Genomic DNA, 21,837 nt, shown 5'->3' with positions numbered 1-21,837 from the left:
CCGAAGCTTCACCCGGGCTGGAGTGATCTTATCAGAGCTGGATAGTCCCATTCCCAGGCTGCAATCTTCTCCCTGCAGAACAAGCAGTCCTTCTGTTTCTCTCGTAAACCCATCAAAAAATAAAAGTCCTGACAGGCTGGAGAAGGAAAAGCCCGTATAAACAAGCTGACACGGAGACGGGAGAGGGGAAACGGGGACTCTGTTCTCATAAATTAACCCACTACGGGCATGGTGGTGACTTTATGGCTGAACTGATCGCTGAGGGTTTGGCACGGTTCGGTCCAGGCTGCGTAAGCTTCTCCTGGACATGTCCCAGGCATAGTCCAAGGGCGCAGAGACCACTCCGGAAAGGCCATTTGGGTACAAATGAATCTTTGCTGGAGCCCAAAGATTTTGGTGCTGGTTTTATGGCATAAACCTTGCTGCCCCGGTGGTTGGCTCAAGGCCATACTGTCTTTAGGCTGCAAATCCTGGGAAAAATCATTCTCTCCTCCACGCTTGCATGTCTGCAGCAGCGAAATTTTTATTTTTCCTCCCATTTCCCTCATTTTTACCTCCACTTGGTGGTGGCATACAAACAGCTCTCAGGACTAAGAATTTTTTCGTTTGACACCACTGTCGTAACCGTCACAGCTGGAAGCCGTGAGGTCCAGCAATCGCTGCTCACCGCTGCGTGGAGCCCTCCCTGGCCTCTGCCGCGTTGTGCAGCTCCTCAGCTCAGAATCACAGGGCGGTCGGGGAAGGGACCTCTGGAGGTCATCTGGTCCAACAGATGGTCAAGCTGAGTCACCCAGAGCCGGTTGCCCAGGACCACGTCCAGATGGCTGTTGAAGATCACCAAGGATGGAGACTCCACAACCTGTGCCAGTGCTCGGTCATCCTCGCAGTAAAAAAGTGTTTCCTGATGTTCAGAGGAACCTTTTGTGTTTCTGTGTGTGCCCATGGCCTCTGCTCCTATCTTTTCTACTTTGAAGGTAGCATCTCCATCCTTGGGAGAGATCTCCATCCGTGAATCTCCATCTGTATCACATCCATCCTTGGAGATCTTCAAAACCCATCTGGACATGGTCCTGGGCAACCAGCAGATGGGTTGGCCCAGCCCACCTCCGGAGGTCCCTTCCCACCCCAACCAGCCATGACTTTCTGTCCCACTCTGATGTCCCCCCCCCCCCTCCTTGAGTTCCTCACTCCACCTCTGCTTCTCCGCAGCCACCAACCGGGGGTGACCGAGCGTGGGCTCTCCCACCAGTTTGAGCCCCACTTTCTCCCTAACCCCAGCTCAGGCTGCTTGGGCTGGGCTCGGCTCGGCTCGGCTCGGCTCAGCTCGGCTACGTTCGGACCTCGGGGGGGGCGAGGGGGGGGCAACACCACCCCGGGGCGGGACGCGCATGCGCAGAAGCGCCCGGTGGTGGCGGCGCTGCCGGAGGCGGCGGCCGCGGGAGTCGGTGGCGGCGGCGGGGAGAGCGCGGGCGGTGAGTGCGGGCGCAGCCGCCGGTCCCCTCTCCTTCCCCGGGGAACGCCCCGCCGAGGGGCCCGGGAGGGATCCCGCACGGGTTTTTCTAGCCCTTCCGGTGAGCTCCGGCGTCCCCGCGTGGGTACCGCAGTTCCCTGCACCGCGCCCGCCGCGGCTGGAGCATCCTTCCCCGCCGGGGGCTGGGTCACGCCGGGGACGGTGCACGGGAAACACCCCGGCGCCTGCCATCACTACCCGGGTAAAACACGCGTGGTAACCTCGAGGTGCAAGGGGATGGGTGATTTCGTGATTTTCTCCCCCCTCCACGCACAGCCGCGGTCCGTGGAGCCGGGGGGGGGGGGGGGTCGGTCCTGCGGCCGGGTGGGCGCAGGGGAAGAGCCTGAGGAGGGGAGGAGTGCGCGGGGGGGGGCAAATTGAGTTCTGCCACACGTTGTCCCCCTTGTCCCCTTGACCTGTATCTCAAGGGCTTCATGGAGGAGAGCGGTTGGCATTGGTTTTCCTCCAATTTTGTTTGTTTTTAATAGCCGCGGGTGGGTTTTCCTTGCGTGACTTTGACCTCTGGGGCGTTCTGGAGGCCGCGGCAAGGAGACGGGTAGTTCAGCCCTGAGCTGGGTGAAGAACCAGCTCCTGGTGTTTGCTTTGGAGCTGCTACCCGCCCGCTTCGCTTGGCGCGCCCCAGCTCGTGTCTCCAAAGGGGCGGCGAAGGGCCACGAAGGGTCAGTCCCTGGTTGTCTTCTCCAGCACGTGTCGGAGGTCATCGCTCGTATTCCCCCAATTTCCCATCTGGATGTTTGCTCGAAACACCGTGAGCATCTCACTTTTTTGCAGTGTGTGTGTGGGGGAATTGCAGACAGTCTTGAACCGGTCTGGTTTTCATTGACAGATATATATATATATATATGTTTGGGTAAACATTTAACGATCACTTGCTCAGCGTCAAGCTGACTCATCGTCAGCACGGGCAGGGTTGGGTACGGAGGTTCCCGGTAGCTCTGGGGCGCAGATCAACCGGTGCTGGGTACGCAGGACCACCGGTCCCGCACGCGGTGCTCGTTTCATAACTGCACGGCTCCAGCGGTTCATCCCCGGGCTGCTTTGGCTGGAGCCCGTGGGTTTTTACTGCGTTGCAGGATGGAAATGGGAGTTTGTTGTCGGATGCTGCGGGATCACGGCTTCGGAGCTGGGAAATGCCCCGGCGCGCTTTAGGTGCGGTTAGCCGGGGGGATTGCCAGCTGTGCGGAGAGGGGTTAGGATGAGGATGTGTGTGATGCTGCCCTAGCAGTGGTTGTTGTAAAAGGGTGAAGTCGTGAAAAGATGATGAAAAAAAGGGTGAAGCACGTATGCAAGGCTCCGCAGGAGTGAAATCCAGCAGGTCTGAAGTCTGGTTTTGCCCTCTGCTAGCACAGGGAGGGGACAGGCAGCTGTGAATTATACCAGCAAACGGTTCTTCTGCCTTCATGTAGGGGTGCAGGGTGGTGATAAGTGTTGCAAACAATTCCTAGAAACCCCCAGGCTCCAAACCACAAACGGTTACACGTTTCCTCCCGCTCAGCTGGTGTGGGTTAACAGCCCCGCTCTCTGCAGGATTTTCTGTTCTCTGGGCATCATTGCTTTCATTTATTTACATTGAAGCTGCAGCCGGAGCCTTTGGCCGAGAAGAAGATTGTGTCCCTCTGGACGCAGGGAGGGATGGCCGGTGCGAGCGACGTGCTGGCAGCGCAGGCAGAGACGGAGGACAGGGGAGCTGCCATCGTCGGGTCACGTGTGTGCACTTGCAGCTACTTGCACGTCTTGAGTCATGCACCAGCTTAATTTTTAGCTGCCAGTGTACATGATAACCCCCACTCCTGGGGTCGGAGCAGTGGCCCTTTAATTGCAGTATCCGTTTATGCTAAAGAAATTTCTCCAGAGGAATAAATTCCCAGGAAGGCTCCTGGTCTGTAGCTGTACGTATGTGGCTATACCTTATGTCCTCTGGCCTTCAGGCACAGTCAGTAGCAAGTGGAAGCTTGCTCCCAGTTGGTTTTTTTTATTCCCCCAGTGGATCCTTGGGATCGAGTAGGGATGTAAGCGTGCGTCCCATCGGTGGGTGCTGGTGCTGTGGCTTTAGGAAAGGCTCGTGGCAATGACTTCTTACGTAGGTAACCTGGCTGCAGAAACGTTGTGCTCGTAGGGTGTGCACGCAGCTGCTTGGGGATGGACGGGAAGGATCCCATATCCCACGGAACTTGCAGGAGGAGATTTAGGAGTTGAAAGCAGGATGCTGCTGCAACAAATCCAGGCTCCTTTTTCAGTCAGTGGGGGGAAAAAACCAAAACAGGCACTTCCCTGGCACAATTCCAGCATTGGCGGCTGAAACGGGTCAGTCGTCCCACTCCATCGGTGGTCCCCGCACGACTGAATCCTGCAGGCAGGGACCCGTGGGGGTGGCAGGACCAAAAGCGTGCCCCAGAGTGTGCTGACACTTCAGCAACCTGATGGTGGCGGGTCATTGATTGGGACCGTGCACTGGTCTTGTTTGATTGCTGGTGTACTCAAAGCCTGTAAGCTACACCCAGGGATTTCACACCCACCCAAAATGGAGTCCCAAAGCGTAGGGAGCTGTTAGTTGCGTGTGGGAGAAGAAAGTGGTGAGAGGATCTGGAAAGAGCAAACAGCAAAGGTTCAGTGAGATCAGGAAGAAAAGCTGTGGAATATTACCTTGATCTTGAGCAATTTTTGATAGGGGATTTGCCAGAGGAGAGACTTCTCAGCCAGGGTCTCTGAGTAGAAATAACGAATATTAACATTTTTGCATCTGCCTAGTGCTGCGATGGGTTTCTTTTTTCACGCGTCGAGTGTATTGGCTGTGTTTTCAGTAGCATCACCAAGTTTTTAACCCCGGTTAGGCATGAAGAAACTGCGGCTGTGTTTATCGCAGCAAATCAGAAATGTGCCGTGGTGACCCACACCGTTCCCCGGCATGGTTTGGGAGTTAGCACCATCCAGGAGTTGTTCCTGGCAGACAGGTTGTGTCTGGCCACCCATTTCAAGGATGCAGCAGCACGGGAGCATCCAAACTAGCCCGGCTGGTCTCAGAACCAAGGACTCGGCGCTGTGAAAGTCAGATCCCTGCTTGTGATGTCTGGCCTAAGGTTTGGACTCTCGCAGTAAAGCCCGCAGCCTCGTCGAGTCTTTGGTTTCCTAACTTGGGATTTCCACTGTCCCGCTTTGCTCCCCCAAACGCTGCAGGACCTCAGGGGCTCCCCCTCCTTGGTGGGATGCCGCGGACCCCCTCGGCTTTGCTGCAGGGACGTGGTATTTGCCAGCAGCTTTGTTTTGCTCTGACCTCTCTGAGCACAGCATTCATTGCGCCGGCTCCACTGCTGTCATCCCCTGGAGCCCGCCCAACGCGCAGGCAACGCCGAACTCATGTCAAGAGGCACTTGCTGCTCAGCATGGCTGAGCTGGCTGCTGGCCCGGCTTGCTTCCAGGCCAGGAATTGCAGGGGAGCTGACACTGCCATGGCTTCCACGGGGGATCCTGCCACCTCCCGCCGGCTTTAATGGCTCATCTCCCAGCATCACGAGACGTTCGTTTCCTGATTAATACATGCTTGGGCAAACCCTGCTTCAGCTACATGCTCTGTGTGTATGTGTGTAAAGAAAGGTAGAATTTGAGCCATATTATTTTATCTGAAATTTTCTACAAGGTTGCTTTGACCCTTTTTCTTAGCAGATGAGGTTATTTTCAAGCTTCACCTTCAGGATCTCCAGTAAATCACATCACCTTTTGCCTTCCAGAGCATCCTAACCTGTGCAGGTCCCTGTTGGATGAGTGCTTGTAATACACCCACTGGGCTGATGCAGATGTAACCGGGTGCGTAAGTGTATTGAGGGAAATAAAATATTCTGTGCGATGCACTGTTAAGTAGTCCCAGCACTGCCTGGTGCATTACAACAGTGCATCGAGAGCACAATATCTAGTTCTTATTAGGATTTGCATCCCCGTTTAATAGGTGGGGAGGTGTAAGCCCAACTTACAGGAGTCCTCAGCACCTGGCTGCTCTCCAGTTGGGGGGATTTCCACTTCTTCAATGCTGCAGCATAGACCAGTCCTTCATACCCCACTGCCTGCTCAGGCAGGACTCATCCCTGGTACCAACCATCAAATGCCACCTCTTCCAGTTTCTGACCTCTGTGACACCCTCATGAATCCCAGTAACTCCCTGCAGAGGTGATCTGAGCTCCGTGTGCATCTGTCGCAGTCGGGAGGAAGGTTAGCGCTGGCAGGTTTAGGCGCAGCAGGCGAAGGAAGCAGGAGTACGCAGGAATTGCTGCGATGGGCTGGTCTGTGGTCGCTTAGTTTCTCATGCCTGGTGGAGCCTTTCCAAAACACCGGGCAGAATGGGACCGGGGACCCGGCACCGTGCTCCCAAGCTGGTCTTTCAGCATTTGCCCCGAGCCCTTCGCAAGTGGTTTAGTTACAGGAGGAGATGTTTTCGTTCAGGTGGGACCAGCCTGTGGGCAGCAGGCTCTGGGATGGGGTTTATCCACTGCATCTGAGCTGGGTGCAGCCTTGGTGCTGCCTCTCCCAGCCCTGCAGAGCTGAGCTGAGCTGCTCTCTGCCATCCTGGCCCTGTAGGAGCCGCAACACCAACGTTAACCCTGTGTAGGAAGGGGTTGGTATAAAATCTCAGACTTCAAAATGACCTGTAGTCCCTCCAAGGACTTTTGCTCCACTCCCAGAAGAGAAGAATTCAGGAATTAATCACCTGCAGCTCCCAAAACTGGCCTGCTGCCCACTGCTGCACAATCACTGCTGTTATTTTCATGCTGTCCGCAACCACTTTTTTTTCTATTTTAAATGCAATGCATTTATTAAAGACTTCCCCACAGCTGAGTTCCCTGGTCCTCTCTGCTTTGTTTACCAGGAATTACTGCCTTTCTAGAAGCCCGTGTTAACCTCTGATGCCTGAATACTATTCTGCAAGCAAACATATCCCATTGGTAGAGCCTCAGTCCCAGTTAACGCTGAGGCCAGACCGGTGGGAAAATCGGCCGTACTCTGTAAGAAATTTTCTCATTTAAACCCCTCCATCAGACTGTGACCAAAAAGCAAAAGAGCTGGGAAAAGCTTGGGTTTCCAATTACTCTCTTCAAAAGGGAGAGAAAAATTGGAACGGGATCGTTCTCCTCCTGTGCCGTGGTTCTTATTGTGGCTGTAATGATACAGCCTGGCCATCATCCACTCCCCCCTTCTCGCCTTGCAGCTCCCTCCCCGAACAAACGCTACTTGGTTGTCGTTAATTGGGAGCAGCCAAAATAACTGAATCCCCCGGAGATGGGAGGGGGGGCGAGGACAGAATCTCAACGAGACGCCCCGCCGATGAATGTGGCTTTCAGCCGCTCCTACGCCCCTGTGAAGGGGAAAGAATAGGGGCTCTGTGAAAGTGAAACAGCCAGTGCTGACCTTGGGTTTCTGGGTTGGTTTTTTTTTTTTCTTTTTCCTTTCTCTCTCTTTTCTAACGTTAATTGCTCGTCGCTTTGTCCATCACATGATCGCTGGAAATTGCCAACTTGTTCTCACTCATTAATGTCACAAGTTCGGTTTAAAATAAGCACTCTACCAGCTTCCTGATTTAGCGCTGTTTATCTGAGTATCAGATGTGTTACTTGTGATTTCGGACTATTATTTTGAAAATCTCTGACCCTCCCTCAGCCTGTTAAAAACTAGCATTTTCCAGCTATGAAAGCCTGCCTGGAAGAATCTCTTCTCTCTCCTGCTGTCAGGGAGATCCGCAGCATCTAAGCTCTTCCTAGCTCTGCTGAAAGGCGACGCTCGCTGTCTACGCCAAGCTCTCAGGATGAGAGACCGTGGCAAAATCCTGGCGCTAGCACACACCGTACAAGCCGGCGCCAGCCCGTGCCTGGTACAGAAGCTGCCTGTCCCTCTTGTATCCTCGTCAGCATGCAAAGCAGGCAGGCCACGGATGGTGGAAGGGGCGATGCACCCCTCGCGTCGGCATACATCCGTACGCCCAGGCTTGATTGCCATCTTCCCGGGTGTCTTCTGGTCGCCTTTGCTCTTTACAGGCAGGTTTCAGTGTATTGCTGCCTCTCTGCAGGAGGTGAGCGCCTCCACCCTGCTCCTGTGCAGCTCACCTGTCCAGTTTGTGCCGTATCCGAGCTGTTGTTAAATTCCCAGTGTCCTGGAGTCTGCACTAGCATTAGCGTGTGTTCTCCAAGAGGTGGGGAGCTTCAGCATGCCCTTTACCCTTGTGTCTTGTATCCCCACCTCCAACATCAGTGCCTAAAAACCTTTTTGGAGGGTTTTCCAGCATCCTGCTGGGCTGAATTGAGTGGAAGATTGAGCACTGAGCTCCCTGTAGTGGGGCCAAATCCTTGGACCACACTTAGTTAAAGGGAAGCTGGGAGACGGTGAGCGGGAGTCCAAGCCCTCTTGCCTGGCTTGTATCAGAGCAAATGCTGGGAGAGGTGTAAAACACATTACGGCTGGTTAACGGACAGAGCAGAGGAGCTTAGGACTCAAAGCACTTCAGAGTCTGCACTCACATCTCTGCACGGGGCAAAACCTGTGCATAAGGCCTGGAGATCGTCAGCTGGAGACAGCAGATGTCTTGGCGTTGCAGTGAAGGAGATGCAGTCAGCGTGGGAAGGGAACTCTCGTCTGTGCATCTAGATCAGGAAATCGAACACTGTGTTAGTACAGACACATCCATAAAATCTCCCTGTCCTTCCCACCCCAATGTGCTCAGCCTCCAACCAAGTTCTGGCCAGATCATCCAAAGGAGACGTAGGACAGCAGAAGGCGAGTACTTCAGTGCTGCATAGCTGGGGATGGTCTCCTTGCTTGGGCTTTGCCTTGTCCTGAAGCTGAGGACTAGAGTAAGTTGGATGATGAGCCTTTCTTTCTCCGTTGGCTACAAGGAGCCAGAATAGACTGGCTGTACATCAGAACCGAGGAAAGGGAGTGTCGCCCCTTTTTCACGCCATCCCCTCATAGGAGTGTCCCAGAGTCAAAATTTGCCTTGCCTTCCTAAATTTTGGCGTGCGTCCCCAGAGATAACACAAGCTGCTGGACGAAGTGCCTGTCCCCATCACAGGTCCAGACCCTGCAGAACCTTAGGAGAGAAACAAAGTCTTTGTGAATGTGCACAATGTCAAACCCCCCAGCAAGCGTGCTATCTTCACTTACCCATCTGCAAAACTAAAACACCATTTGCAGGGACCATCTTCCCTTCCACCTTTTGCGGCTAAGGCAGCTCCATCAAACTCAATAGCCAGATTCCCCTGTGGCAAACAAAGGAAAAAAAAACCAGAAAACAAACCAGCCCTGAGAAGTGCTAAGGGAGAAAGCCTGGAAAGCGCAGGGAGAGAGAGAAGTGGCTGGAAAATGTAACTCTTAGTTACAAAAAGTACCATCTGCTAGAATACGGAAGCAATATGAAAATACTTTGTCTGTTATCAGAGGCTTTGGGTTGTGAGAGGAAGTGGAACTTGCAACCCGGTTCAGAGTCTGCTCTGACTTTGGTCTTTGTGCTGTCTCACCCTGGGACTGTTTGATAGGTCCCATCTCTCTGCTTTCACTCTCAGTGTTTAACTCTGACCTGTCCTCTCTATCGCCAGCCTAGCTCAGGTCTCCCATCATGCGCCCGTGCAAACTATTCTTCTGTCTCACCTCTGCCAGCAGCTGGTGTCTGATGCTATGGGAGAAAAATAAACCTTTTCTCACACTCAGGCAAAATACTTACTTGCGTTTAGTTATTTTTGGCCATCTTCATCCACTGCAGCTCTGGCTGGGTGCATATAAGCTAGGAGTCAGGCCCCGCTCCCGCAAACATGTAGGTGTTTGCTGCACTGGGGTAGCCACAGCCCTGCAGAGTCTGGTGGGGCTCCATCAGCACCAATTTCAGCTCAAGCTTGGGCATCTGTGTGCTGAGTTCTCCTCTTTTTTTTTTTGTGTGGCATAAACACCAGCAGGGAAAAGAAATATCTAGGGTGGAAGGGAAACAGGGTATTGCAAAGTAATTCAATGCTGTGAGATAGTCTCCAGACATTAGGATCCTGCCGTGCCCTGAATCTGAATCTTTCCAGCCAGAGTTTAGCAACTCTGGAGGTTGCCAAGGAGCAGAGCAGGTAGAGGAGTGCCCAGCACTGGGGTTTTGCTGCCCTGAGCATCCAGGCACGTCTCTTCTGGCAGCCCCTCAGCATGGCTCCGTGGATGCTCCCAAGGCTTCGATGCTACACCCAAACTGCAACCAGCTCTGACGCAGGGCCCCTCGTTTCTCCGTCACCTCCCAGTCCTGCTGCTTCTTACGTGTGGAGGGATAAGGGCTGCAGGTTTGGGACCGTGGATCTCTCCCCTTCTCCCTCTGCCGTACTCACTGCAGCAGCCCCAGGCGTGCGACCCATGTGCAAGTTGTGTGGCAGGGAAGCCGGGCTTATTTGCAACCTCCACAATTTGGATGGGACCCTCTTTGCTTAGGTGCAGAAATGCAGGTTACCCCTTTGATGAGTAATTACACCCCAATTTTGTCCCTGAGCAATTTGTTCTGTGGAAAGGGGTGAAAAATCCCCTCCGCAAATCATCAGGTGCTTTCTTGACATCTGCCTGCTTCTTGTGTCCCCTTATTGGCAGCTCCTGGCTGTTCCTGAACATGCTCCAAGCTGAGTCCCGAGGAAGCGAGGAAGAAGGGCAGGCTCGTGACATTGCTGTGCCCATCTGACATAGGCTGAACCACAGGGACAGAGCTATGCCATCCTTCTCCATGCTGAATTTAGGTTTGCTGACTTAAGAAAAGCCCTAAGAGCAGGGCCAGCATCTCAATAGCACCATGGCTCATCCCACCCAGGAATGGCAGCACGCTTTTCTCCCTGATGCATCGCTGTTAATGTTTCTTCTTTCTCCCCTCCCTGCAGGGCACGAAGACGACGTTCCCCAGAGGCGGGCTCACAGCCATCGCACGCAGCGAGATGACAGCCATCTTGGAGCGGATCAGCACACTGTCCCTCAGCGGGCAGCATCTCAGCCGTCTCCCAAGGCTGCTGGAGGATGGCTTCCCCAAGATGCCTTGCACGGTCAAAGAGTACGAGGTACCGCAGCTCTTCCGTGAGCCGTACATCCACACCGGGTACCGTCCCACCGGCCAGGACTGGCGGTACTACTTCCTTAGCCTCTTCCAGAAGCACAATGAGGTAGTGAACGTATGGACTCATCTCCTGGCAGCGCTGGCTGTGCTGCTGAGATTCAAGACGTTTGTGGAGGCTGAGGAGTTACCCGTGGACGCATGGTCCTTGCCTTTGCTCATCTTTGTCCTCTCCTCTGTCACCTACCTGACCTGCAGCCTCTTGGCCCACCTACTGCAGTCCAAATCTGAGCTGTACCACTACACCTTCTACTTTGTGGACTATGTTGGAGTCAGCATCTACCAGTATGGTAGTGCCCTGGCCCATTTCTATTACAGCTCTGACCAAGCCTGGTACGACAAGTTTTGGCTTTTCTTCCTGCCGGCAGCTGCTTTCTGTGGCTGGCTGTCTTGTGCTGGCTGCTGCTATGCAAAATATCGGTACCGACGGCCTTACCCCATCATGAGGAAGATGTGCCAGGTGATCCCAGCCGGGCTGGCGTTCATCTTGGATATCAGTCCTGTCGCTCACCGGGTGGTCATGTGTCACCTGGGGGGCTGTGAGGAAGATGCTGCTTGGTACCACACGTACCAGATACTGTTTTTCCTTATCAGTGCTTATTTCTTCTCCTGCCCGGTCCCTGAGAAGTACTTCCCTGGCTCCTGCGATATCTTTGGCCATGCCCACCAGATCTTCCACACGTTCCTGGCCATCTGCACCCTATCACAGCTGGAGGCCATTCTTTTGGATTACAAGAACAGGCAGGAGATTTTCCTGAAAAGACACGAGCCTTTCTCTGTTTATCTCTCCTGCATCTCTTTTTTTGGCCTGGTGGCTTTTAGTGCCTTCACAGCTTACATCCTGCGATGCATGATCAAGGCCAGCCTGGCTAAAAAGGACTCCTGAGAGTCATGAACGTGACGAGCATGACATCACCGGGGTAGTGAAAAATCACGAAAAGGGGCGTAACATATTAGAGACATAACTGTCTTATTTGCCTAACACGCTGTGACTAACCGGGACGCTGGACTCGGGTAGAGGGCTGGAGACTTCATGCTGGATGCATTTTCACAGCAGGGACTTCCTTTTGTCATCCAGGGAGACGTGGGGTGTTTTAAGCCAGAACAAGTCATGTAACCAAGGATGCTGGAGTAGGCAGAGGTTTCTTGTTCATTCTGGTAAACCTGTGGGTGATATCTTGCTGAATGTCAGGGAGGGCAGCCTGAAGGTCGTGAGACTGTAGAAGGGTCTGCTAGGGCTCACAACGCAGTGGAGAACGCACCATGAGGACCACAGCTGGATGTGATGACCTCTCTGGGTTTTGCCATCTCTGCTATCTGTGGGAGACCTGTTACTTACCAAAGGCAGTGGCAAGGTTTGAGGAGGAGTCTGCATTTCTAGGGTTCAGCTGCAAGGGCACGTGTGGCACAGTGGCTGGTATAATCCTTTTCCTGCTCCAGCTGGGCTAAGCCATGTTCTCTCTGCGGTCCTCTTGTCAAGTATCTCAACGCCAGGTTGCTGAAGTGGCTTTGGCAAAGCATGTTTGGCGATTTAGGCCTGACCTAGGGTCCTCTAGGACGAACTGGGTCTGAACCTGAGTCCTGTGTCTGCTGGTGACTGGTATGGGTCCAGCACAGGTGGAGATAGTGGGTCAGCTCCATCTTCTCTTTCTGTATGGCTGCACCATCTGCAGTGGAGTTGCTCATCAAAACCAAGGAGTCAGGCTGTCCCAAGGATTACTAACAGGAGATGGGGTCTTTCTCAGCAGTTTGAATTTCACCTAAGGTAGTGGCAATGCTGATGGCTGTTTGGTAGCCTACAAGACAGGTCTTCAAAGGCTCCTTACTTCCATTTTAAGTGCTTAGTTGCCTTTGTGGAGCTGGGCCTGGGCTAGGTTGGAGATGGTTTTGAGCCTTTCTCAGTAGCAGAGGCAGAGGTTGAGCACCCCTGAGGTCATCAGCGTTCAGGGTGCTGGCCCCAGCAGGGGAGATGCTTTTGATGCAGGATGCATCATTTTGGCTGCTTGTGTGACAGGTTCATGCATTGCTGCGTAGACTGACTCTGTATCACCTGTCTAGGGAGTCTGACTCACTTCCAGCACTGTCCATACAGTGTAGAGTAACTTGGATGTGACCTGTCTGATACAGGAAGGGCCCTGGGCCTCCAACAGCCCTACTATGGTCATGGCCAAAAGGGTATGAAAGTGAAGTAGTCTTTATTCTCCTTTTAATGGTGCTTTTCAGTATACCAAACAATCCTTGGTGGGCCTCGTGGGAAAGCTGACCTTGAAGTTGCAGGGTTGCTTTTCCCTGACCAATGGTGGCGTGAATCTGGCACGTTTTTATCAGCAAAAGGCAAGAGCAGGGTGACAGCATTAGGGTCCTATGCAACCTTGGGACAAGTTTGTCCTTTAGAGTTGGTGATTCCTGTGTGGAGTAGCAAAGATGGTGGTCAGGGACACTTAATGTCCGTGGGTCAGTCCTGTCCAGGGTGTAGAAAGGGTTGGTTTACTGTGGCCCCCATTAGATGAGTCTCTTCTGTGCTTGCTTGGGGGGGAGCATCAGATATGGAGCCACACTGTTGCTCTGAAGTTGGTAGCGCTTGCAGGACAGGATGCTCAGAGCCAATGCAGAGAGATGGTCCCATGCAGCCTAGACACCTACTGTGTGACCCCCTGCTTGCTTTCCATAGTAAATCCTGGCACGGCTCCTCCTGGCTATACACTGTGCAAGAGCTGCAAACTCTAATGCCTTGACATCTGGCGAATTCTTAGAAGCTATAAATCTTTGTTGGGATCAAGGAAGCCGTGGGATCTATTCCAGCCACAGATTTGTCTCATTGAATCCAAGGACAGGCAAGTGAATTGTGATTGCTGGTTCTGAGCAGGCAGAGTTTAGGGTTGGGGATATGATTTGTCATGACAAGCACTGATTTCTGCACTTGATCTGTTTTTTTAACTATTGAGGGGTGGGTGTGTTTGTGTATGTGTGTGCGTGCATGATTTATTATCCAGAAAGGCTCTGCCTTTGGCTTTTATATCTGCAGAGCCTCCTGGTTGGGTCAAGATTAGCCTGAAGGAAACAGTGCTGTGCTGCTGGAGGAACAAGGTGGGCAGACAACAGCCTCTCTGAAAACAGATCTATTAATAGGAGCTTTGCTGTGTCCTATGTTTTGTGGACAAATGTGAAACTCATGGCCTTATTGACAAATTAAATACAAAGGGGGAAGGAAGTAAGGTTTGAGTACAGGAGAAGAAATCATAGGAAAGCCTTCAGGAGGTCATCTAGTCCACCCTTTCTCATCACTCTAGGCCTCCTGGTTTACATCCAATGCAGCTTAGAAATTAATTACTTCATTTCCTACAGTGTCTTTTGACAGTACAGCCATAGTGACCTAACAGAAAATTTGCCTCAGGGGAGTGGCAAGTGGGGGATGGTCCCACTTACACCTCATCATACCCCTTCCTGCAAAACGAGCTGGGGCCGGGAGATGGACCAGTGGAAAACCAATCCTACTGAAAAAATGTCAGTAATTTTCTGCTGGTTTTAACTTTCATCCAGCTCACTTGAACACCACTGCTGCCTGCAGGGAAGGGCCGGAGCGGAGGCCAGCAGCAACTCCTCCTTGCACAGCAGCTGGTTGCTCAGCCAACTTAGCTGCACCGATGGACTGCTCCCTCCATGGGCTCTGTGGCTTTGCTTGTGGGTCTCCTCCCGGTTTGGGGAAAGACTTCCAGTGGGAGCAGTGCTTTTTCCCACAGCCTATTTGGCCTTGCTTTTGTGGTAGGTAAAGCAGAATAAGCCACTGTGGGTCTGGCTGGATGGTATCAGCGGGCTTCTGTGCCGGAAGGGGAGTAAACCAGGCTGGTCCAGAGCTCCTTTCTGGGCTAAAACTGAGAGGGAGTGGGCATCGCTGCTGACAGCAAACCCTCCTCTGCTGCTACCTAGAGTTATACTGGTACCAAAGGAAGGGATCACCCAGGCATTTCCTTCTCTAAGGGTTTGAAAGTAGATGACATGTCCTGCCCTTGTCAAAGGAGGATGAGTACAGTAATGCCGTCTAGTTCAGGGACAGGGAGAGGAGGTGCCCAAAAGGCTCCTCCAAGGTATTTCTGGTTATACGTCTTCTCCTCCCTGGTCCAGCAGAATTGAAACTTCTCCCTCTGGAGCAATTGTGTGACAGTGGTGGTGTTTTTACATACTCTCATGTTACCCCTCAGGTGAAGCCACTCACGTCCCCGTGTGGCCCTGCGCTCAGACCTGGAGCTGACCTCCTGGTTACTATGATGGGCTGATCTAGCAGGGAATTGCAATACCGATCGCTGCTGCTGTCAGGATGCACCCTTATGTCACAAGGGGCTCACCAACACTGGAGTTTCCTTCATCCCTGTCTCCATCCTCCTCCTCTTCCTCCAACCACCTTATTTCTTTCCCTCATCCCCAGACGTCATCCTTGTGCCTTACACACCTAGTTGCCTGACTGGGCAGACTCCACAGGCCGTGCAGTCTGCTGCACCTCAACTGGGCCGGCACTGGAAAGGGGCTGCCGATGCCCTCCTGAAAGCCCGGCCATTGATCTAGGGGAGACCAGGGATGGGTCCGGAGAGCATAAAAGTGCTGCTGTGATAAATGCTCAGCTTGTCTGAGAGCCTCTCAGGGCTTTCTCCTTGGGCTCACTGCTTGGAGCACGCCGCCTTCCACCCTGGTGTTCCTCTAAGGAGGCGCAGCTTGGGAGGGGTGTACCAGAGGCAGGGTTTGGTGAAGAGCTGCCCACCAAAGGTTGAGCACATCTGAGATCCTGAAGCGACCGAGGTCCTAACCCTCTCCCCAGGAATCTCTGGTGCTGAGATAGTATTTCTGCAGATCTTGCAACCTGGATCTGTACAGGACGAGCCTTGAGAATTCATCCCAATGTGCCTTATGCTGTTCCTTTCTGGGATTCATCCCGCAGGAACCTGAGGCTCAGAGGCAGCCTCTTTGCTATCTGCCGGTCCATGGTTGCTCTTAACAGCTGCTACCCACTGACAGGATTTACTTGGTGTATGGAGTAGAAGGGGAGGATGGAGAGAGGTGCCTTAAACTTGTATTTATGCCTAATGATTTGTGTAACAAGGCAAGGACAGGTTCCTCATGTGCCTTGCAATTTATATCTTTTACTGACAAGATTATTTTTAAGCCCTGTTTGTTACTAAACACAAGTACAAAAGAGTTTGTATTTTTTTCCCTGGGAAACAGGGAAGGGTATAAGTGTTACATATTAACCATCCCCTTCCCAACTCCCATCTGCTGACTTTGTATTGTTGAAAACATTGATAATATTTTAAGCTTTGTACTGTACTGATCATTATTTAAAAACTTTAGTGAAAAAAAAAATGTAAAAACAAAACGATTGGTGTGGTGTGAAATTCCCAAATGCACAGCTATAGAAGGTTATGAGTCATTAGGAAGAAAAGTGGATAATAATTATAGAGTGGATATATTAGAGTGGATAATAATTATAACAATAATGAACAATAGGGTGTGGTTTTATCCTTGCATCTCGAAGCACTTTCCAGGTTCCACAGTAACTGGATTTCATTCCCTTTTCACAAGGGAGGTGCAGAATGGGTGCCCTGACACTGATTAGAGGGATTTAAGGTCATCATCCACAAAAGTACTTGGGTGTCCACTTTTCCTTAACTTCCAACAGAGGTGAGTATCTAGTGATTCAGTGGTCTGGCACCAATGCAGCACAGCTTCAGTGGCCAGGCTGTGAAGACAAGTGCCTGTTCAAGCAAAACATTTCAGCATATGTTTAAAATTAAGCCAAACAGACACAACTATTGGTGGACAGAAGGCTGTAAATCAGTTAGACGTGAGCCTACCTGAAATAAGGCTAGAGCTTCTGTTCTTGCTGATAGCTGTGCAGAATCACAGAATGGTTGAGGTTAGAGGGCATCTCTGGAGGTCACCTGGTCCAATCCCCCTGCTCAAGCAGGGCCACTGAGACCTGGTTGCCCAGGACCATGTCCAAATGGCTTTTGAATATCTCCAAGGATGGAGACTCCACAATTTCCCTGGCAACCTGTGCCAGTGCTCAGTCACCCTCACAGTAAAATAGTGTTTCCTGATGTTCCAAGGGAGCCTCCAGTGCGTCAGTGTGTGCCCATGGCCTCTGGTCCTGGCACTGGGCACCACTGCAAAGAGCCTGGCTCTGTCCTCCTTGCACCCTCCCTTCAGGTATTTATACACACTGATAATATCTCCCAGAGCCTTCTCTTCTCCAGGCTGAACAGTCCCAGCTCTCTCAGCCTTTCCTCAGAGGAGCGATGCTCCAGTCCCTTTATCATCTTGGTGGTCCTTCGTTGGACTCTATCCAGTCAGCTTTTAATCTACCTCACCGCTCATCCGGCCCATACACCAACACCTTGTCTATGAGGATCTTATGGGAGACAGTATCAAAAGCTGAAGTCAAGGTAGACAATATCTATTGCTCTCCTTTCATTTTATTATAGAAGGTTATCAGGTGACTACTCCTGATGACTTTCTTGTCCTTAACGTGCCTGAAAATGGTTCCCACAATTAGCTGCTTCATCATCATCCCAGGGATCAAGGTGAGGCTGATTGACCCATAGTTCTGGGGGTCCTCTTTCTTGCCTTTTTTGAAGAGAGCAGTAGCATTTGCTTTCCTTCAGTCCTCAGGCACTTCTCCCACTTGCCGTGATCATTCAGATTGCTGAATGATCATGGCCTTGCAGTGACATCTTCATTCAGCACTTGTGGGTACATCCCATGCTTAAATATTCCCTGACCTGATCCTCTTCCACCAAGGTCTATCTTCCTTGCTCCAGCCTTTCCCCCTGGTCTCAGGACCTGGGATTCCTGAAGGCTGGTCTCGCTAGTAAAGACTGAGGTGAAGAAAGCATTCAGTACCTCGGCCTTTTCCATGTTCTCTGTAACCAGCTCCTACGTCTTGCTGAGCGATGGGCCCGCATTTTCCCTAGCCTTCCTTTTGTCACCTATGTACCTATAGAAGCCCTTCATGTTGTCTTTGACAATTCCAGTTGGGCTTTGGCTTTCTAACTTCATCCCTGCATGCTCAATTAGTGCTTCTGTACTCCTCCCTGTCTGTGTCCTTGCTTTCACCCTCTGTATGCTTCTTCTGTGTTTGAGTTTTGCCAGGAGCTCCTTGTTTATCCACACAGGCCTGCTGGCATTTTTGACTAACTCTCCTCCAAGCTCAAGAGAGGTCCATCCCAATGATCTGCTATCTCCTGATCATTGGGATATACCGCTCTTATCAGGAGATCAAGACATTATTGGGATGGACCACTCTTGAGCTTGGAGGAAGTGATCCTTGAATATCAGCCAGCTTTCTTAGGTCCTGCTTCTCCCCAGGCCTTATCCAGTGGGACTCTACCAAGCAGGCAGAGGTCTTTGAAGAGGCCAAAGCCTGCTCTCCTGAAGTCCAGGGTTGTCAGCTTGCTTTTTACCCTTCTCCTTCCCCTCAGGATCCTGAACTCCACCATCTCATGGTCACCGCAGCCAATGCTGCCTTTGACCTTCACATCCCAAATAAGCTCCTCCTTGTTGGTAAGTATGAGGTCCAGCACAGCACCTCTTCTTGTTGGTTCCTCTGTCACTTGGAGGAGGAAGTTAGCCTTCCAGCAGATATCAGGGTTGCTGAAGTCCCCCATGAGGACCAGGGCCTGCAAAGATGAGGCTACTCCTAGCTGCCTGTAGGCCTCATCCACTTGTTCTCCCTGGTTAGGCAGCCTATAGCGGACACCCACTATAATGTCACCCATATTGGTCTTCTCTTTAATCCTTACCCATAAGCTCTCAGTTGGCTCATCATCAAGGCAGAGCTCCACGGACTCCAGCTATTCTCTCACATAAAGGGCAGCTCGCTCTCCTCATCTTCCCACCCTGTTCTTCCTAAAGAGCCTGCATCCCTCCGCTGCAACACTCCAGTCATGGGCGCCATCCCACCACATCTCCCTGATCCCCTGTAGATCACAGCCCTGCAGGTGCACACGGATCTCTAACTCATCGTGCATAGTCCCTGTACTGCCTGCATTAGTCTACATCCACTTCAGAAAGACACTCCACCATTCCCATTTCCCAGAAAGGGTTTGAGGGATTTCTCCATAATGGTGCCTTGTAGGCACTTCCTTGCTTATGTGCGAATACTGCAGGTGACCTTGCTTAAGCCCTGTTTTGTTGATTTTGTGATCTCTTTCTGCTACATCACTCCAGGCCCTCTGCTCACCAACCTTGCCCATTGCTCCCTGACAGGGCTGCTGGTAACACTCTCTCTCTCTCCCCCATCATCCCTAGTTTAAACCTTCTTTACCAGGAGGACATACCCCGTCCCCCAGGATATACACTCAGTGTGAATTTCAGTCCTCTAAAAAAATCTGCTCTTTTTCCTTCTGTTACCACCACACTAATAATTTTAATTATTATTTCTTAATATGCTTCCATACTGTTGTGTTTTTACCCACCAGAGGGCGAGATGTCTTCATCTGGGGCCGCAGAGAGAGGCCTCCGGTGCCACGAAAGCAGAGCCTTCAGCGCTGGCCCTCCAGACCAGCTTAGGAAAAAACGCTCCCATTCAAGCAGGCGTGCAGCCAACTCTGCAGAGAAAGAGATGCATTTCTGAGCAAGGGATGTGCTCTGCTAACGTCTCGCTCTCTCCATAAGTGACAGGGATTTCACCAGATGAGTTAGGCCAAAGCTTTTAGTTTCCATGAAGTAAAAACTGGAGAGGAATGACAGAAAATACCAAAACAGAAAAACAGGACTGTTAACTTTTTTAACTAAAAACAAAAATAGAGACTTCTGGTATGCTGAGAAGAAACTGGTGATACTGTTTTAGGGAACATATTTACTATATGCCTGTCATTATAGAATCATAGAATCATAGAATTATTTGGGTTGGAAGGGACCTTAAAGATCATCTAGTTCCAAACCCCCTGCCATAGGCAGGGACACCCTCCACTAGCCCAGGTTGCCCAGAGCCCCATCCAACCTGGCCTTGAACACTGCCAGGGAGCCAGGGGCAGCCACAGCTTCTCTGGGCAACCTGTGTCAGGGCCTCAGCACCCTCACAGTAAAGAATTTCTTTCTAACATCTAAATCAACACTCCGCCAGCTTAAACCTATTACCCCTTGTCCTGTCACTACACTCCCTGAGAAACAGTCCCTCACCATCTTTCCTGTAGGCCCCTTCAGATATTGGAAGGCCACAATTAGATCTCCCCGGAGCCTTCTTTTCTCCAGGCTGAAGAATCCCAACTCTCTCAGCCTGTCCTTATAGGAGGGGTGCTCCATACTATCCATATTATCTGATATTACACACACACATCCTTGATGCGTGAAAAGCTAGAGACAGTTATTAGCAAAAAAGGGAACCGGCCTATCCAAACCACGTGAAGCCAAATGCAAAATGTAAAAGAGCTTCTACCTCAGAGGAAAGAGGCATTTTGTTTTGGTCATTTTGTGTGTCGCCAGCCTCAGAGGAGAGAACGTGAGAGAAGGTAACAATTTTTAATTCAAGCACCAGATATTGCAGCAGCGAGTTGTCACAGAAGAGGTTCTTTCACCCACTGGCAATGTTTATCAGGTCTTATCGTTGCAGCTCGCTGATAGTATGGGCTAAGAGGCAGAGCGTTAGCAAACAGTTCTGAGTAAGATGTTTCCTTCTTTGTTTTGTTAAGCAGCTGCTGAAGATGGTCTCAGGGACTAGATGGAGAAGAATAGTTCCCAGTGTTGCCTGCTGCTCCTCTTGACTTCAGAGAGAGAAGTGGAGCCTTAGCAGCCCTGGGAAAAAAAAGAACTGAACATGCCCAATGTTTAAGGCATTAAGCTACATACTGTGTCTTAAATCCCGCAGCTGTTCCTGGTGAGGGCTTATCCTTTATCCTGTAGTTCTTTGCTTTGTTCTGGCTGAAGGTAAGACCTGCTCTCAATCCAAAACAGTTCCTCTTGCTATGAAGTGAGGAGCACTAAACTCATTCCTTAGCAGTATCCTAACACACTTGTATCAAATATTTGGCCCTCAGGAGCCAATAGATGGGCTGGAAGAAAGGACAAAAATCCAAGTTTGTATTGCCTCATCAGAGTGTCTGTTGGTCAGTTGGACAAATGGTGGATATGATGACAAAGCAGTGTGGAAAGTGGTGCAGGAGAGCAGTCTGATCTCTGAATCCTGGAATATGTCACTAGATGTGATTCAGATGGCAAATTTCAGCCCACTGCCAACAAGCCTGGGCTTCTCAGTGGGTTTTTTTTAAGAGACTCATCAGAAGTAGTCCTTGGATCCCTCAGACCACAGATGGGGTGTATTGAGACATCCACTCTCCTTGCATGAGGACTTTTTTATTGCTGCGTATTACAGTAGGGTATATACACATGATCGCACAGTCTCTCTAAAATACTTAACCTTTGAACAGATAAGAGATAGGAACCCTTAATAAAGACTTCCTTTTTCCTTTCACAAATAGAGAGTAGGGATGTAGGAAGCTAAAGAGGCTTGTCTTAACCTTGGCAAGTCGGATTTGCCTGTACAGAAGTTGATGTCAAAGATGATGCTGAATCCAGATGTTCTGAGTTCCGCTTCAATTCCTTATTTCCCATTTCTCCACTAGCCTGCTTTATGGTCACTCTTCCTAAAAAAGTACCAGCTTCTGCTATGGCTTTCCTTAATCTTCCTTTCTTCATTCCCATCTGCCTTAAAACACCCACGATGAATGTACTGGGACCACAGGACAGGATCCTGAACCTGCTCATATCCAGAGCCTAAGATCCTACTTTGTGACCCTGGATAAATCCCCTGGCCTTAGTTTCCCACTCATACAAAGAGCGGGATAGCAGCACTCCTGCCCCATTGCAAGCTGTGCACGGGGGCACTATGCCACACAGCCTTGTTAAAAAGTTCCTGTCACTCTCCTAGAGGATAACCCATGGCCCATGGAGGCAAGTTTCCTATTCTGAGGAAGGCCCTGGCCCTTGCAAAGTTCAGGAAACCTGCTAAAGGGTGCCTGGATATCGCAGCAGGAGAAATCCAAGAGAGCACGTCAGTCCCAGCACCTGCATCTGAGTCAGCAGTCACATTAGCAGCTTGCTGCCTTTCAGATCCAGCTCTTTCAGCCCTGCTTGGCCTTCAATCTATTATTTTCCTTTCTAAGCTCATCAGCCTCATTCTTTATCTCCCACCGGCTGCCTTTCTTCTCTCTCCCACACCACGCTTAGA

At 51.2% G+C, this 21,837-nt stretch overlaps 1 protein-coding gene across 3 annotated transcripts; it reads left to right on the top strand.

Annotated features, from left to right (window-relative positions):
* Nucleotides 1–1,390: 1,390 nt before the first annotated feature.
* Nucleotides 1,391–15,987, top strand: PAQR8 (progestin and adipoQ receptor family member 8). 3 transcript variants are annotated; one of them, XM_075750405.1, is made up of 2 exons: nt 1,391–1,472; nt 10,396–15,987. In XM_075750405.1, the coding sequence occupies exon 2, from the start codon at nt 10,450–10,452 to the stop codon at nt 11,506–11,508; it is 1,059 nt and encodes a 352-aa protein (XP_075606520.1). In that variant the 5' UTR covers nt 1,391–1,472; nt 10,396–10,449; the 3' UTR covers nt 11,509–15,987. The 3 variants fall into 3 exon arrangements, with proteins under 3 accessions (XP_075606520.1, XP_075606522.1, XP_075606521.1); XM_075750407.1 differs by having other exon boundaries at nt 1,462–1,791; XM_075750406.1 differs by having other exon boundaries at nt 1,466–1,571.
* Nucleotides 15,988–21,837: the final 5,850 nt, after the last annotated feature.

This window comes from Balearica regulorum, chromosome 3, assembly GCF_011004875.1.
Source record: "Balearica regulorum gibbericeps isolate bBalReg1 chromosome 3, bBalReg1.pri, whole genome shotgun sequence".
NCBI lineage: Eukaryota > Metazoa > Chordata > Aves > Gruiformes > Gruidae > Balearica > Balearica regulorum.
The sequence above is the reverse complement of the archived record's forward strand: the minus strand, read 5'-3'. Positions and strand labels throughout refer to the sequence as shown.

Coding starts and splice junctions, on each gene's coding strand:
- PAQR8 (XM_075750405.1), top strand. CDS start 10,450: ATGACAGCCATCTTGGAGCGGATCAGCACACTGTCCCTCAGCGGGCAG.